Here is a 19,779-nt window from a genome sequence, read left to right as displayed (position 1 = left end):
CGCATTGTTTGTCTGTAGTACGAAATAAGAAGTGAATAATAAGTCCGTTGCTGAGCAAGCATTCATGCTTTTTGGCAATAGCATTTTAGTAAATTTACAAGAATCTGATTGATACCTATCACAACAGTCAAATAAAATCTGAATAGCTTGATTCAATATGATTTCAAATATTTTACTATGGGTAATGCACTACTAGTTAATGTAATGGCTCCTTTGTGGCCACGAAGCCAAGACCTTAGATTGGACATATTAAGGAAAATTAAACTCATGTTGCAACTGTTATGATTCTTCCTTATGGTTCCTCCTCTTTTATGACGCACTACCTCTTCCACAGCCAACAAATCACTTCACAGTAATTCTCAACCATTCAAGTATATCTAATAGCTTTTATTTCTACCGTTAGATGTATAGCTCTTGATAAATAGATTGAACACCACTGTTCTTGAGAGTAAGAAAATACAAATTTATAGTACAATAACAACAACAATAAGCTTTTATCCCACTATAGGGGGTCGGCTACATGAATTCTTTTTCTCCATTGTGTTATATGAAAAGTCAAATTCTCATCATCTAAATCTAATAAAGAAAGGTCATTTTTAATAATTTATACTCATACTATAAATTTGTGACGACGTAGTGTTTGAACACAATGGTTAAACCACGTAGTGTTTGAACACAAGTAACAGCCCTTGCATACATATCCTAAACCTTAATTGTTGGTTATTCTTATGATACATATATTTGAAACATTTGTTAATATTTATCAATTTAAATATTCAATCGAAAAACGACTTGGTCATTCAATATTCACTCTTAGAATTGATGGTGGAGGTGAATTTACTAGTAAAGCATTCACTTTTTTTTGTCCGGCCAAACACGATATAACTCATCAATTCAGCTGCCTTTATACACCTTAGCAGAATGTGGTTGCTGAATGCAAACATTGACATATATTTGAAACTACTAAGACTGTTTTACTTTTACTAGATGAAAAGCTACCATATAATTTTGGGTGTCTATTACCTTAACATTTATTTATTTAATAAATCTCATGCCCTCTCCAACTACTCACTCCCTGTCTCCATTTCAGCTACTATTCCATCAAGCTGTCACATATAATCATCATTGTGTCTTCGGCTGTTGTTGCTAACCTCTCTCACCTCCCACTGTTAAGCATAAATTGTCCACCACTTCCATTCCTTTTATTTTCACTGGATATCTTGAAAATTATAAGGGTTATCACTATTTTAATCCTCTCACGGGAAAAAGTAATAATTGTCCACCATGCTCACTTTCAAGAACACATTCTGCCTTTCAAGACTACTTTCCCACTCTCTATCTCCTGTGTACACTTAGCTTCATCTATCAAACCATCATTATCTCTTGTGCCTTGATCTTGCCCTCCTAGTTCTATTCCACTGCATACTTCTTCCCAATCTTCGATCAATACTTACGCAGCCGCTTCTTCTCTTAAATCTACTCCTCAACTGATCCCTTCCCCCATACTTAAGCAACCACTTCCGCTCTCTCTTTTTTATTGAATTGTTGCTTAAGGCGGACTTTTATGATTATGTTGTCCTAGGTGATTCTCCCCTGTGTGTCCAAGACAAGCTATACTGAATGAAGCACGCAATGATGGTCAATCCAATCATTCGTGGTCATTAACCATTGCTCCAGGATGTCTATTTTTTATTACCGATTGCAAATTATATTATGCAGGGACTTTCCTAAGGTTATTTTATAGAAGATCTATTTATTTCCATTGCTTGAATTACATATTTAACAGAAGATGCGAGTATTATTTGGACAAATTTGCAGTGGAAAGCTATTTGAGTCATTTTCATTTGTTGTTTGCTTAATTTTCCCCAGCTTTTATTTACTGAATTTATTCTTGAATGCTCGTAGTTTAGAAAATTATGGTTAATTTATGGAGTACAAGATGCATTCTTTTACTTTTTCACCATGATTAATCAATTTACTGACATGCTTTTCCCCATCCATTTATAGGTTACTCTTATGAAGAACTATCTGAAGTTTCTCCCGATCATCGTTTCCTTGCATATACCATGTATGACAAAGAAAAGGACTCCTTTACTTTATCCGTGAGGGATTTAGCTAGTGGTACTCTACTCGACAAACCAAGGGCTAATCGAGTTGCAAATTTGTCATGGGCAATGAATGGAAAGGCTCTGCTTTACACTGTTACAAACAATGAAAAAAGGCCACATCGGTGAGTATGCCAGAAAGTTATGATCCAATGAATTTTTTTACTTTTCTATTTCTATTGTAATTGTATATTTGCTATCTTTAGGATCTTCTGTAGCATGCTTGGGTCCACTAAAGATGATGTTTTGATTCTGGAAGAGTCCGATGAGAATGCTTATGTTAACATTAGAAATACTAAGGATTTTCAGTTTATTACTGTAAATATCTTTTCAAATACTTCTTCCAAGGTATCATGAAATTTACGCACCTTATGTTCAATTTCATCCATTGTTGTTCCTCATTTGGAATCTCTTTTTCAGGTGTACTTGATAAATGCAGCTGAACCGCTCAACAACATGACTTTAGTGTGGGAGTGTGAACCTCTTTCTAATTGTATAATTGAGCACCATCATAAAATTTTGTATCTATTTACGAATGCTGCTAAAGGAGCTGTGCCCGCTGATTCGCATTATCTACTTTGTTCTAGGCTTGAAGCGTCCGGTTATGGAAATTGGGAGGTAATCAACTTTCAGATGTTTGTTTAAATCTTTGGCTTCAGTGCTTCTGGCTGTTTATGCTTATTGTTCCATGTTATTAATTTCCATGTGATGCTATGCGAGACACTCATAAAAAAATTTCTTGTCTTTTTGAGAAATTTCTAGTATTTTCAGATTAATTTTAGTATTTTATTTTAGTTTTATTGTATTTAATTATTAGGATTATCTTTTTTTTTTTAATTTGATGAATTTTTTTAAAAACGTTTATAGATGTATGTTTTAATTTGGTTTGAATTTTAAATTTAATTTAATTTCTATAAATAGGGGTTTTTATTGCTTCTTCTAATTAATCCAATTATACTTGCATTTTGAATCAAGATTCCTTTTCTATTTGCTCCTCGCTCTCTCTCTTTGTGCTTCCCTCCCCCTTACACACATGCATGATATTCTCTGCATCATAAAAAAAAAATGTTCTCTGCATCATGAAAACTAAGAAATGACTTTTATATGATTCTTTAGAAGAATAATTCTATTTGTCCCATGGGAGTTGATGAAATACAAGGCATTCAAAAGTTTTTATAACACTCTCTAGAATTTTCCTATATTTTAAAGTAATGTTAGGATTTTAATTCAACTTTAGTGTATTTAATTGTTACGAGTATCGTAATTAAATTAGATGATATGATTTATTTGACTTATAGATTGAAGATTTAATTTATTTTTAATTTTAAATTGTAATTCTATTTGTATTAATAGTTATTACTTGTTATTGAATTAATCTAATTATGCGTTCAATTTGAATCAAGGTTCCTTTCACTCCCTAATAATTCCTCCCTATTCATCAGCTTGTTCTCTCCACATGATCTATATTCTCTTTCTCCATCCACATATATCATATCCCATGATTTGCCCACTGAATTACTCTTTGGCACACGCATCCTAAGGCTTTTTTTTTTCTGCATAATTTCTCTCTCCTAGCTGCTATGCAATCTAAATCCCAAGCAATGCACATCCAAAGGATAGAATTCAAGAGAAGAAGAAAAAAGCCTCAGGATGTTTTTTAAGCAAGTTAAATAAGCTATTTTTCATTCTTTGCATAACTTCCATGACTTATATGCTCAAGAGTGTTTTGATGCTAGATTCTTAGGATAATTCTTATAGAATTTTCCTGCTAAATCCATGACTTCAATAATGAGAAAGGTTTTTATTTCTTATGGATAATCATTATTCTTTTCATTGTCACCACTCAGAATGTAATTCTTGAGGAACCTGCTGTTTCTCTTGAGGATGTTGATTTCTGTGACACGCATATGGTGCTTGTTCTGAAAGAAGACAAAAGATATAGGCTTTGCTCAATTTTGCTGCCTTTGGACACAAAGGTATAAGAATGTAAGCATTTTTCCTTCCCTGTTTGACTTCATAATATCACGCGGAGCTTCTTCTATTGTTCTTGAGCTAGCGTTTGTGGGGAACAACTTACATTTGAATTTTATTTTGGTTATACTGGATGATTGCTTCTTGTCATTTAAATTCATCAAGCATAGGCTGAATAGGAAGCTGAACATGATCTATGACCTATTGGCACATTACTTATTAGCAAACTCAAGTATTTGCAATATCTAATCCCAATAAGTTTCATGGCCTTTTATAAGAGGACATACTAGACCACCTAAATTTTATTTACATAGTTTGTTCAACATTTTGTGGATGATAAGAAATATAAATTTTTGTTATGTCTCCATTTTCTTTGAAAGAGTTTTCCTAAAATAATATATGAATTTTATATCCATGTTAGACAAAGTTTTTAGGTATCCCCTACGATTTATCCACGCCATTGAAATATAATTTAATAATGCGAGTTGCATCAACAATTTTATGTCTTGAAATAAAATGAATTATTTTAGAAAAATAATCAATCATTATAAAAATAGAATCATCTTTTGAGATAAACTAAGGTTCTCCACAAGCTTATATGCAATATGCAAAGTTGTATTAAGCCTAGTGTTGTATTTATTTCCCTAGCAAGTTAGAAGTTCTATATTATGAAACAATGCATATCACATCACTTTTTAAACTAGCCTAAAGGTATAAATGAGTCAAGTCAAGTTTGAGAAATTCTTGGCTTGAACTTGAGCTTTAACTTGAGCTTTGACTAAGTTATTCTATCATGTGCTTAAGGTGGACATATAATTGCTAGAATGCAAAAGGTTTGAAGTGGGAGGTTAAACTATTAATCCTAATTATTGCCTACATCACCAACTAATTAGTCATCCTATTGAAGATTGTTATAGTTTCAAAGACAGTAGAGAGAAAATATTGGAAGGGTGAGTTCGTGTTGTTAAATAATGTTCTAATTAACCCAAAGAGAGTATCAATAAAGATGGTTACGTCCTATTTATACCACCAATCAAGTGAGAAATGAAAGAAAAAATAATAAAAAAAGTGAAGAATGGGAGACCGTGGTCTCGAAAAGGTGATAAAAATGTTAAAAGAACTTGGAGAAGTTCTCGACAACAAGTGGAAGTCACCAATCGAGCCCGTGTTTGAGTTGAAAGAAAAGCCAAGTTCAAAAATGTATACTTCTAGATTACCAATCAAAAGTTACACGATCAAGCTAGCTCGTTGCAGCCCATCTTAGTCCTATCAAACAAATAGAAAAAGCCAACTGAATCGAAGAAATCAAAGAAGAAGAAGAAGATGATAGTTCAAAAGATTATTAATAATCTCGAGGATTATAATCAACCTGCAATATAATTTATCAAGCTTTAAATTTTATATTTGGACTCCAAATCGATAAAGTAAATGAAGAAGAAGAATGAGAAGAAAATGAAGAGCCAAATCGAAACATGTTGAGTCATTTGGATGACATCGAATGTTTCTCAATGAAGTCTTTTTCAAACTCAGTGTAGGAGTAGAGGAACAATAGCTCCAACAAGTATGATGTGCAAGAGTAACATCAAAGGATCTACCTTAGCAAAAAGAGGAGATTCATATATGGCAACATTTGAGTCTCATCTAATGGTGTTTTAGACGGACAATAGTTCGGAAGATTTATGCTTTCCCAGAAGGACTGAGTCAGAATTCACAATGGCCTCACAGATGGAAGTCATGGAACATATGGAGTTGAGTAGTGATTCTAAACATACTAACTTATCCTCTGAAATGATGAGGGTCGATTATGGAGAAATTGTTTTATCATAATTTGAATTATATGTGCCCGTTTAAATACAATTGAGGTGCTGGTGTTGCTCTCCCTACCAAAAATGGCCTATCAAATAAAAATATGGAGAAAGATATAGTCAAAATTGAAGAAATAATCTCTAATAATTTGATGAAATGTACTTCAAACTAGAGGAGTGGACAATATATTATCATATATGCAAAAATTCCTACACAACTCAGGGTTTGTGAAGCACTTTCAATGTCAAAGGATTTTTAAGAAATTTTAAGTCAAGTCCTGAAGATTCAGAGAGTTATGAAGTATATTTCTCTAAACAATGTATGAATGAAGTTTTAAACACCTATAACACTCCAATTAATATGTTCTTTGAGGATCTCTTACTTGGGACAATAGAGTATAGTCACCCTCTATATATTACAATTGAGTGTGACGGCATCACGGTAAGTTGAATCCTGATTGCCCCATGCTTTTCAGTGAATCTAATGAAGTTTCAATCATTGAAGTTTTTGTCTCTCGATGTTCAAAACCTCAGGTTAGATAAGATGTGGTGCACCTTTTATGGAAAGAAGGCAAGAGATCATGGATCATTCATTCTTTCTCTTTGGATGGCTATTGTAACACCCCAATGTACCCCTAAATAATACCATTAAGTGTAACATGCATCACATAAACATTTATCCTTTTAAAAACAATTAATACAACATTTGTTTTTAGAAGTTCATATAAAACATTCAACCATAAGTCCATTTATACATCAATGGAAGCATCTTTTAAATTAAAACCTCAATAAACATATTTACAGAGCCAATAAGAAAGTCCAAACAAACTCAAAGTAGTACAACATGTAAACTATTTACTAACCTCAAAAGTAGATTTCAAACATAAAATAAACATTAACATATAATGTAAATACTTGCAGATTAGTCTTCTTCCATCTTTCCCTTTCTCTTTCCTGTAACAACAGCCAGTAATAAACTACTGGTGAGCTATGAGACTCCATAAGTGATGCAACTTGAAATAATATTTAAATTGCATGATTAATTGCATGATTATAAAATTCAAAATATTGAAAACATAAATAAAAGTTATACTAGTGCAAGCTTCATAAATTCTCATTTGATATTACCCAGAAATTCTTCTTACATTCATACTGAATATCAATTTTACTCATTAAAAGATTTGGCTACTCATTCATAAACATATTCAATGGAGCTCAGGTAAACCTGACATTATCGCCATTGATTTACATAGAGGTCCCTTTTGCCTCTTTGGGATCCCTTTTGCCCAACCTGCTTTGCAGGTTTCATTTCTTTGGGGACCCTTTTGCCCCACTTACCAAACAGTTTAATATATGGGGATTCTTTTGCCCCACATATATTGGTAAGTTATACATAAATCTTTAGTCAAACTTTACTTTTAAATTGATATTCAGTATACCTTTCATATTCATTATCCATACTAGACTTGATGCAAGCTTTCATATTCATTCATTGTATAACATGAATACGTACATAATAAGTAAAGAAAAAGATCTCTTTCCAAAACATTATCAATAAGGAAAATATTTAAATGAACATAAAAATCATATTTGAAAACTTGTAAGTATATTCTTTTCTAGGCCTTTTACAAAAGGTTGATCAAACATGCATAATATCAAATCATCTACTTTCATGACTACTTTTCTAAGTGCTATTATAAGTATTGTACATATCTAATGATAAGGTATATATTTCTTAAAAATGCTTGCATCACTTACCTCCTTGGCCAGTCGCCTCTTCCAATTCTCTACTCCACACCCTTCTACGATTGTATATCACCTCAAAACTTTCTCTTTGCATAAGACCAATAAAACCTGTTTTCTCCTTTCAGAATTTTCTTTCTTATCCTTCTTGCCTCAATTTCTCTTCTTCTTTCTTTTGCTTATTCCCTCCCCTGTTTAATGTCTCACAGAATATATTTGCTGATTTCTTTTACTGTCACCAAATCCTTTCAGACGAACTCTTCCCATTCACTGTATAGGAAATTTCTCTTCTAAATAATCTTGAATTTCTCCAGCCGAATTCTTCCGGTGAAGAATTCCTACTGCATAACACTATTTCAATCCCGCATGCAATGCACTGTGCCGCCTGGAGAAATCCCTCCGTGCCGAATTCCCATTGTGTCGAAGACCTCTACAGTCCCGCAGGCACTGTGCCGAAGTTATCTACTGGAATCTGCACTCAATTCCTTCGGTTAATCATGTAATTCCCTCAAACGATGCTTCCCAATATTTCCTTTCCTGACAATAAATGGTCCCACTCACATAACTGTCATGCTTTACTGCCTATAGCAGGTATCTCTTTGGAATTCTCTTCAGAATAAAGAGAATGCTTAAATTACCTAATGTTAACGTGAAGGGGTGAAGCCAAGGGATGTTTTATCTTGCTTTGCTTGATTTCATTTAATATAACCTTAAAATTTATTATTAAAGTTATTATTTAACTAATGGTAATTAAATGTTAATACTAATTTCACATTAATTTAACCTTAAACTTTAAAATAAGTTTTCAGATATAATTAATTCATTTCAATTTTTCATGCCCGATAATTTTGGGTATTACAGCTATATACGAAAGCTAGATGTTATGTGGTCGATTCTAACACTTCATTCAAAGCTCTTCTAGGCCAACCATGGCTTTATGAACAATGGTATAGTTCCATTTACTTTGTTGTAGTGCTTGAAGTATGTGAGGGATGAAGAAGTGTTTAGGATTGTTGGTGATATACAACCTTTTGATGTACACGAAGCACAAAACTATCAAGTTGTTTGAACTTCATTCCAAAGAAATTGAAGTCAACACAGTCTTCTATAGCTGCAACATCATCCTCAAAGGCTGTGCTGTGAAGCAACCTAAAAGGGAGGATGATAAAAAGCAAACAAGAAGAAAAAAACTAGTGAGGAATCATGTTAAACTAACCAATGCTCCATTCAAGAAGAAGAGAATTGTTCCTCACTTGGGAAGTAATTCAGAGGAAAAAAATATGATATTTCTACAACAACAAACAATAACAACATCAAGCCTTTATCCCACTACGTGGGATCGACTACATGAATCTTTTTTCTTCATATTTTTTATCAAACACAAATATACATGCAAGCCTTTCACTAAAGCGAAGAATGAAGAAGGCTATTTAGACTCAGATAATGAGATTTTGAGTTTGAGCCCATTTATGCAAGTGAGACGTGATATTATCTCCTTAAGGAAAATGAAGCAAATTTGCCAAAATTGAAATATAAATTCATAGTTACTCCTGTCCCCTCTAACATGTTAAAGAAACCACCACTTGTGAGGTCTATTAATGTAGAAGAGTCGAAATTAGTTCATCAAATTTTTATTTGACATATAATATATCCCTTTTTTTTTTTTTTGAATAATACCCCAAATTTTGACTCTTCTACATTATAGACCTCACAAGTGGTGGTTTCTACATTATACTCCTGTCCCCTCTAACACTTTAAAATCACTTTGATCTTAAAAATTGACCCATCGAAGTTCTTGTAGGCCAAACCAACATTGACTTGCCGCTTGGCTAGATGACGAGTCTTTCTCCTATAATTTGATAATACATATGTTCCCTAAAAGGCGGTGAAAGGATAAATTCTAGCAGACCTTCTTGTTGTGCATCTTTTCTCGCGGCTCGCCTCTCAATGTTAATCTACCTGATGAATAGATTATGCTCTTTCAAGGGAAAGAAAATATGCGAACCTTGGAGTTATATTTTGATGCACTGTTAATCAAAACGGCCGTACAATCTTCTTAAGTTTTGAGCAGGCGTTGGTCTTTTTTTGATAACATTCGATGGAGTTTGTTGAATATTTGAGAGTCAAAGTTAGGGAATTTATTTTAGGAAAATATTTTTAAGAATAAAACGAGAGATCGATTGTGATCTTCTTCTATGATTCTATTTTTATTTTAGGAAAACATTTTTAGGAGTAAAATGAGATATCAATTATGATCTTCACTTATGATTCTCTATTTCCTAATTTTAAGAAAGAATTATTCTTCTATGATTTCATTTCTAATCCAGTTTATTATGCACCTTTTTAGCATATATATGTTTGTAGATATAGTACTTTTTTTAAAAAATAAGAATAATCATTTAAGAAATTCTTCAGAGGTAGCATAAGATACCATTTAGCTTGACTTATATTTGCACCAATAATGAAGTTGAATTTGAAGTCTTAATAGTAAGTTTTATATAGCTATTTCAATAGGGATTCAAAATTTTAATTTGTTCATAAATCATGAGTTTACCTTTTATCATAAGTCAGTTTTTGAGCTTATGAAGAAAATTCAATATGTCACTTTAACTCGAATCTTTCAAGCTCAGAATAACAAGGCAAACACCAGCTAAATTGACCAAAGAAATGATAAATATGAATGATGAGCTTGTGTTGATTGGTGTCCAAACTCGTCGAGTTCTCAAACAAGTAAATATAAAACTCTACAGGTAGATGGGTCATCAAATTTAAGCCAACCTTATACAACATTCATTGTTTCTCACTGTTTGTCGTGAGCTATTTCCCAAAACCAAATAGAAGAGCTTTATACTATTCAAGGAGAACACATGCCTTTGATGACTTTATAACTATAACAATAGACCTTTATGATAGATGACCAAATCAACTAGAGATGATCTTTCATTGACCACTTTAAATAAGATAAATTACCAAAAAACAAATTTTATGCGTTACAAATAGAAAAAAGAGTTTTATGGTATGCTATTGTTAATAATACTCTTTATCGTAGATCATTCGATCAAATTTGGTTATGATATTTGGGTATTCAAAGGGAGGAGAAGGTCGTAGTTGAAGTTCATGAAGGATTTTATGGTGCACCCTATTTAGATCTCAAAAGGATAGTTAAAATTAAAAGAATTAGCTACTATTGGCCATTGATGTTTGACCATACCAAAAGGTGCAATGAATGTTAAATCTATGACTGTGTAATACACAACCTCCAAATCTATTACATCTAATGGTAGCATCCTACCCATTTGAATGTTGGGACACTGATATATTTTGGCCCATCAATTGACCATCATCTTTTGTATACCGCTTCAGCTTAATAACAACTTATTACTTTTCCAAATGAGTTGAATCCACGCCATTCAAAGAAGTTACTATCAAGAAATTTATCAATTTCCTTTCCCACAAAATTGTTTATAGACTTTGGTGTGCTATATCGTGTCATCTAAGAAATGATTTAGTTTTTAAAAGTATATAGCTGTAAAGATTTGTCAATCGACATAAAATTGATTGATTATAATTATAATTTATTGTTCAATAGAAAATGGTTTGGCGGAAGCTTTCTACATGACATGTATTAAGCTATTAAAAAAGATACTCATTAAGAATAAAAGAGAATGATATACAAAAATGATAGAAGTGTTATGGGTATACTGCCCTACTTATGAAATGCCAACTAAAGCTAATATTTAACATTTATAGTTAAAGTAATATTACTACTCGAGGTTGAGTAGTTTGAGTAGCTATTTAATTTAACCTCACTCAAGAGCAAATTGCTCGTTTGTTAATGAAAGAATTGATGTATTTAATGAGGTTAAAACCTAAGTTCAACAAAAATTTAAAATATGTTAAGCAAGGATGTCTACATTTTTTGTCTATTTGATGCATTTTTGTACATTCCAAAAGGGAGAATTAGTCATGGCACTGGGAAGACCAATTTTTTCTCGTTGAAAAATTGACGACAAATTTGAGGCTAATTGATAAAGCCTTTTCGCCATCAAGGAGACATATCAAGGAGGGGCCTATTAACTTATTATTCTGAAATATCAAAAACCCATGCCACCAATTAATGATCTGTATTTAAAAATATATTATGCATAACGACCTAATCAATAGATATTATGTATTAGATCCCATAAAATATAGGAAGCACGTTATTTTTATATTTCATTATATATGTCTAAATTTTTCTAAAACTCTCTTGTAACACAAGGAAGCATTTCTAAGTTACATAGAAGTTGTCCTATAAGACGAGGTATTTTTAAAATTTGATATTTTAGAATTTTTTATAACCCCTGTGAGATGGCATACATTTTAAATTTTCAATGTTGAAGATCACTAAAATTTTACTTCATGCCAACGTTAAAGACATGGGATATTTTTTAAATATTTATTTGGGTTGCCATCATGCTTCATGTCGAGATCCTTAGATGAATATTTAAAATCATTAACAGTAGTCTCATCTAATTGCCAAGAAAAAGGAATAATTTTATCAGCAACTATACTCAAAACAACTTTTAAAAGCATGAGGTTCTCTCCTTGGCTTACTAAGATCTTACTTCTCAAAGGAGGAGACTTTGAAGTCTACAAATCCTACTAGCCATGTTGGGAAAGCATAGGTTTTCCCATAGCTAAAGTCTTGGGCTTGAGTGGGTCTTGAAGGTCGGTCTCTTCTCGCTCAATTATGGCCGAATTGCTGACAAATTGAGATCTAAGCGAGTCTTGTTAACTCGTGAGCTAGCTTGGGTTCAATTCAATAAATGACTCGTGTGCTGAGCTTAGTGAGCTAACAAGTCAAGCTTGAGTCAATCTCGAATCGACTCGTTAGCTCGTAAGACGACTCGCTTTAAAAATATTAATGCAAAATACACTTAAGTATATTAACATTCAAAAGTTTAAGTATAAAATTGTTAAAAGTATTAAAAAATTATACATCACTTTTTTATATTAAGTGATTTCTTTTTTTTTTCCTAATTTCTTATTTTTGTCATTTTATTATAACAATTTTTGGAATTCAAATAAGTTTTTTTTTTTTTAAATATTAAATGAGCCATCTTGTGAGTTGATTCGAGTTTGTAGAATTGAGGTCGAGCTCAAGCTTTAACTCGATTAATTAATAAATCTCAAGTTCAAGCCAGAGCTGACTCGAGCTTGGCTTGACTTATTTTCATCCCTACCGATAGATTTCTAACTAAACAAGTTATAAGAAAGATCATAGTAAGTGGGTCCTTGTTTCATCCGTTTGATGGCAATAGCTATCAAATTCTAGGCTTATTTTGAATTGAAAATTTGACTAACTTGAGTCTAGAAGACTTTCTCAACTAGTTAACGAGGGAAGAAAAAGTCAAAGCGATGATCCTTAACTAAGAAAATGTCGATGCGGATCATAAAAAAATAAGGGAAAACTTTTCTAAATTGAATTCCATAAATAAATTCACTAACTTTGATGTCTAAATATTCAACAAATATCTACTGGCTAACCTTAATTGAAAGTTTTTCCTTTCTAGGGAAGAATAATTAACTATAGGGCTTGTACCTATGAGAAATCTTGAATCAAATCATAGCAAAATAAGGGAAAAATCTATTGGTAGTGTTTTGTTGGCAATCTAATCTATATTTAAAAAAAATTTCATGGAACTAAACTCTCTAAGTAGGGTTGGGCGCATTTTCGGATCCCACAGTGTGATCCAAATTACTTCAAGTCAAACTTATATATGCAAAATAATATTAATGATATTTAGAAATAATTGAAGTCTTAAGTGAAACCGATGGCTTGATTAGCTTGAGTTAGTTCGAGTGTCATCTAGATTAAGCTTCAATTTGCAAAAGTGTTTTTTTTTTTTTGAGTCTTGCATTATTGTATTTTTATGTGTAGAGCATGTTAAGATGATTTGCCCATACAAAATTAAAATTGAAAACTTATTAAATCAAGCCACAAGTAAAATTGAAAAATCAACAATCCTTTGTACTATCTGATCAATGATCTTGTTGTACATTTAGGTTTGATTTAAATTTGAATAAATCAAACAACTTGATTAGTTAAGTAATTATGTTACAAAACTAGATGAAATGATTTGGAAACAGATTTGCTTGGATTGTCACAAAACATGTTTGCTTGGAATGTCATTAAGGTTCTTAAGCCTACTAATCTCCAATCAAATTTGATTTGCCAAAAAGCAACACAAAATCTGGATTTTCTTTTAAAAAGAAGCTTTTAGAGGTTTCCCCCTTCTCCAACGGCCTTTGTTTGGCCTTTGCTCTATTACAGTAAATGAGGATGGGTTAATGCTGTGCGTTTCAATAAAATAAATTTTCCTTAAGCCACCACAACCATCCGTTATATGCAGCAGCTATTCCGTGCAGCTTTAGGTGAAAAGCAAATGCATGATATATTATTTACTTTAGGACAAATGAGTTATTTAATAAAATAATTATATATATATATATATATATATATATTTGCACACACAGATATCCAAATGGTTAATTTAAATGTAGAACCTTTAAAAATAATTTTTTTTTTTTTGCAATTAGAAAATTTGGAAGAAAGTTTTTAGTTATATTTTGATCTTATCTTTTTATGTTTTTGAGTATTACAAAATATTAGTGAATTATGTGAGAGATCTTGCATTACCCACTTCAATAATTGTCCTCACTTAATATTGCCACCCATTTGCAGGGACCTGCGCATTTGGAAAATCTCCATCCATGCTTCCTGCCACTTCCAAACCATGTTTGTCAGATACAATCTGGACCCAACTATGACTATTACTCATCCATTATGCGTTTTACAATTTCCTCGCCAGTGGTATGTTAGCAATTGTGTTTAAGACTGTTTCTTGCTTTAGATTAATAGTAAATGTTGGGTATGACATGCTTTCTTTAAAGTCATCCAGATGGTTTTAAGTTGTCAATGGCATGATCTGAGTTTCTTGCAGTTTTTACATAGCTCATGCATCATCTTATTAAATATGATTTACAGTTGCTTGAGCCTCAAGAACTTAACCAATTAAATACTTTGAGATGGGTAACTTCAGAATGATTTTTATTCCACTTAATCTTTAGCTTGGTGAGCATGTATCTTGATGGCTAAAGAATCTTGAATATTTCTCATGTTAAATGAATCAAATGCTCTTTTCATTAGGAAAAACCATCTATTTCTAAATGATGCAAATATCATATATTCTAAATTTGAATAGATTGAATTTAAATTATTTTATTTAATTGTTTGGTTGTGAATTTTGACTGATTTAATTAGCTAGTTGATTGGCTTTTTGAGCACTTGATGTAGGTCGTAAAATGAACTAGGATTCATGGATTGAAGACTCGTTCTTTCGGTGTAAGATAAAAATTCAGGAATAGAAATGATGGATTAAAGCAAATAAAGTTTTTTAGGAATTTAACTCACAAAAAATCAAGTCGATTGAAATTTTACACCACAGTTGAAAGTTGATTTGTAATTAATTTGATCAATATTAGGAATACTCGCTTTGATAAAAATGAATATTTACCGAAACATTAAGGAAAAATAGAAGAAAATATTGGCCTTGGTAGATGTGGGTAGATATATTCCCTATAGAATTGCTTTTAGTACTTGGAACGCATTCAAACGAACTCATCGTCCAACAAGCACCCAAAATTGAGGAGGGAAAATTAATAGTTTTATTGAACCAAATATTATTATTTTTACATGGCTCAACTTATCTATTTATTGATGCAAGCAAAACATTTGGGAGAGGGCCCCAAATTTTTGCTAACAAAAACAAAACCTTACTAATCTTTAAAAACATACATGGGATAAGAAAATACAACAAAGAAGAGACAACTTAGAAACTTTAAGACAAACTCTTACTTTTCAAAATATATAAAAAGAACACGTACAAACATAAAGAAACACTTACAACCTTCAAGACCAAACTTAAAACAACATAAAGATGATTTTCTTTCATTTAAAAGAATGATACAAATGGAAGGGATACTTGTGGGTAAAAGAAGGGATTAAAAGTCAAGACGAAGTATAGGAGTAACTCGCAAGTTATCCCAAGATAGAGAAGAAGAAGAAGTGGACAAAGCTCTCAAGCTTTTCCAAAAAAACCTCTCAGGTTTTTATCCAAAAATTATATTTTTACCACCCTTTTATCATCTCAAACATCTCCTGTTTATAGAGGAAAAGGGCAGCCAAATAGCCACCTAAAACATTAATTAAAACCTATTAGATTTAGGAAAATGAAAGACCAACAGCCATAACATATCAGACCCCAAACAACACAATAAAACAGAGAATAGAGGTCTCGGTAACCAAGCAGAAAAAGCCACGGAACCGAGCAGCCAGCCGCAGAACCAAGCAGCCAGTCGCAAGAGCCAAAGGGGCAAAGGCACGGGAAAAACTGCAAGCACAGAGAATCAAGTAGCCAACCACGGGAACCCAAGGGGCAAGGCACGGAGCACAGGAAAACAAAGCAGCTAGCTACGGGAACCCAAGGGGCAAGGCATGGAAAACAGCCAGCACAGGAAATCAAGCAGCTAGCTACGGGAACCCAAGGGGCAAGGCATGGAAAACAGCCAGCACAGGAAAACGAGAAGACAAAGGGTAGGTGAAGAGGCAAAGTCCACTACAAAATGAATTCAAGACTTAATAGCAAACCTTTTTGGATTAATGAGCTAGGAAGTGCAATTAATCCCCAATCATTGAGCTAAAACTTCAACTCAAGCATTTATGAGCTAACACCAAGTAGAATTCTAGCATTTTGAGCTCAATACCAAGCAACCAAGGCTCACCCGAGAACACCAGAAGCCCAAGGGTCAAAAAAATTCTCATCTTGTTTTGACCCCCCCCCCCCCCCCCCCCCCCCCCCTCCCCCGCCCACATCATTTATTGTCATCAATATCCAAAATTGGACCGCCCCTTTAAACTTAATTGGGTAGTATAATGCACGAAACCAATTGAACCCCCGAGATCAGTTCAAAGCTCAATAATAGCTGATATGATGAAAATAATGGAAATTGTGTGCTATCGGACGCATACAAATGCTACAAAGTGAGATGCAAGTTATGACAAAATTGCAGCCACGGGGATGACACATGCATTACAGGGAGAAACATAGGCTTTCTTAAAGTCGTAACTACTGTGTGCTGAGAGAACCACACATGTAAAGAAGCGATACTTAATTCTTCTAAGTGTTACATGAACCATAAAATAGTCAAAGTAGATTCTAAAATCAAAACAACGGCACCCTTGGACAAGGTACCATAAGCTATGATGGATATATGCAAACCTAGCTTCTAAGCCAATCCAAGTCTTAGAGGCAAATCAAACTATGTAATTTCATCATATTAGAGAGTACGACCTGATCTCATAGGCTACATCATCACATGGATGTCCTAATTAGTTGAAATTGAACATTGCAAGCTAAAATAAAAAATTGATACTATTTAATTTTGATTGGATCATTTATTTTCTTGATGCTTTAAATGAATGTAAACGTATAGATCTTTGTTAACTCTGCTTGATAAATTGAACTTCGACAAATTTATTATTTGGTTTTCATTAAGCAGATGAGTACATAAATTTTGTGCTTCTTACAAAGTAATTCATTAGTCATCACAAATAAACTCATCTTTTGTACTCGACTGAGTAGTGATAGAAATCTAAGTTGCTTAGGAGTTTAAAGAGAAGGTGTTTGATCTGAGCTACTACGGAATGAGATATGAAGAACTTATAATTATTGATACGTGCTAAAAACTTTGCTTCAGTAGAGTTGGTGTTTTATACCTTAGCTTTTGAAACAAATCCAACATGTCCTTTAAAATTTGCAGGAGATTAGAAAATTTTTATGTGAATAACCCAGAAAGAAAGAATTATGGGCCTAGACCAATTGAATAGTCCACTATATATTAAGCAGTACAAAAAATTTTTTTTTTTCTTATAAGACGATGTGATTATTTTAAAATAAATATGCGATTTCCCTTTTATTGATTGCATAAATGTGATGTCCACAAAAAAAAAGTAAAAACCAAACAAAAAAGTTAAATAATGACATAAGTTTGACGATAGCGGTTATTTGTGGTGGTTGTCGGCGATGATAGTTGGAAAATGTAAGAAAGGTCTTTAGTTTTCTCAGCTCTTGAAGCTCCCCCCTTTGTAGAGAGTTGAGCCTTATTTATAGGCTTTTTGAGATGCACATTTTGATCCCCTTAATCATAGATTGTTTATTAAACATTCAAATACCTTAATGATATTATAATTGAGTGATCACGAGGTCGTTAGATTCGTCTCATCGAGCGTCCCGGCTTGACAATAAGAATGCTATAATTGGTGGTCATTTGGTTCTTCAATCAATGTTCAAAAGTTTTCAAATGTTATTTAAGTGTTTGATTTGAGCTCATTTGGAGTTGGATCAAATAATTTCTAGTATCATTAGGTTTGTCTCATTGAGACATTCAGTTCGACTAGAAGTTTATTGAAATCAGAGTTTGAATGATCCTGAATTTAATTTCAAAAATTTCTAATTCATGCATATCAATTATAAAGAGAAACAAACAAACAAACAACCACACCTAAAATTTAAAGTGGTTCGGCAAAGGTTTCTACATCCATTATGAGATTAGTCTTCCCATGTTATTCTATTAATAATAGTGAATTAGCTTCCACGATGATTCCAGAGAAATAGTGAAAAAGGGTTGTGTAGAACTACGTATGGATGCAGTGATCTTGGAAGATTTTGCACAACTTTAGATTAGAGAGTAGTGAAGAAAACTACTAGTATTTTAAGACAACGAAATAAAACGTAAGAGGGGTCACGCTCGCTTAGACAAAGTCACATAACCAGAGATTTGAAACTCTAAAATAAATTAGAAAACAACATCATGCCAAAATAGTACTTTCAAAAAAAAAAAAAAATTAGTCTAACAATGAGATTAGCAAACACATGAATATGCTCAAAATTTTGAAATAACCATTCATTAACTTCAAAAGAAAATAAGGAGGGCTATATAAAACCTCATACAAAGGACTCAAAGACAAAAGACACTAAAGCCCCTTGGGCTTACATATGACATCCCTTTACTAGAAGGGTACAATGGAAAATAAAATAAAATAAAGCAAATACAACGACACATAAATAAGACAATACATAACATGAATCAAAATTACAATGACTTGATCGTGACCGTCGATCGGCGGCCATGCCTCTGATAAACTTTCCAAGATCTTATGTCCCCATCAAAGGGGATGTGGGAAGAGATGAACTTCTAGTGTTTAGGAAGTTGTGGGATGGGGGAGGGGACCCTTATTGAATCGAGAGTTGTAGTGAGTAGAGTGCATGTGTCAAGTGTGGAGGATAGTGAAGTGTTATATTATAAAGCCCAATTTTTGCCTTATGAAGAAGATATATTATGCACACTTGGTTGTAGGTCTACCTTTGTGGTAAAATTGCTATAATGGTTGGAAGGGGGAGATATCTCCAAGCGGTTTTGGGGCAGAGCCTTTGAAATGTATCCATTATTTACTTTTGTTTCATTAAGAGCCTTTTTAGAAATTTTATTACATTTTTTTAGCTCTAAAAAATCTCTTTGTAAAGAAGCAGGACATCTTATGTTGTATAAGAGGAATTAGGATTGTTATTCTCCACAATTGATTCAAACAATGATGAAAACATGACATTGTCATCAATTGGGTGAACTTCTATAAAATTCTTGTGTTGATCTTTTTTTGTTTTTTGTTATTCTTTTTTTGCTCTTTGTGTTTGCGTAGTTTTTGTTATTTCCCAAGTTTTGGTATTAGACATTTTGGTTATGATTGAGAGTGATGACCGGAGAAAAAGGATCAATACTTAGGATCACCAAGTTTGATGGATTGGTGATGCAATAGCTATAATGGTGTTGTGGGGGGTGGAATTTGATAGTAGCTATTTTTATTTGGTGAGAGGGAATGTTGTAGTTTGCATTGGAAGTGATTTGAGTATTAATGGACTTTTGGGAGGTTGAGCATCAAATGATGATTGAGAGCCATGTGGGAATTTGAGTTAGTTTTGGAAAGTTGATATAATGTGGAGTGTAAAGGGTGTTAAGTTGAGATTTAGGAAGAGTATGGATACTTTTTGGAAAGC

General features: G+C 32.8%; 1 protein-coding gene across 1 annotated transcript in view; it reads left to right on the top strand.

The window, feature by feature from the left end:
* The window catches only part of LOC110099710 (protease 2), a gene marked incomplete at its 3' end in the record, with an annotated part of 28,561 nt that overhangs the window by 719 nt on the left and 8,063 nt on the right, over positions 1 to 19,779 (top strand). The window contains 5 exon segments of the mRNA XM_020826948.2: positions 2,008 to 2,230; positions 2,312 to 2,453; positions 2,526 to 2,723; positions 3,953 to 4,081; positions 14,352 to 14,480. Coding sequence (XP_020682607.1) covers positions 2,008 to 2,230; positions 2,312 to 2,453; positions 2,526 to 2,723; positions 3,953 to 4,081; positions 14,352 to 14,480 — 821 coding nt within the window.

This window comes from Dendrobium catenatum, unplaced genomic scaffold (genome assembly GCF_001605985.2).
Source record: "Dendrobium catenatum unplaced genomic scaffold, ASM160598v2 original_scaffold_199600, whole genome shotgun sequence".
In the NCBI taxonomy this organism is placed as follows: domain Eukaryota; kingdom Viridiplantae; phylum Streptophyta; class Magnoliopsida; order Asparagales; family Orchidaceae; genus Dendrobium; species Dendrobium catenatum.
This window is presented reverse-complemented; position numbering and strand designations above follow the sequence as displayed.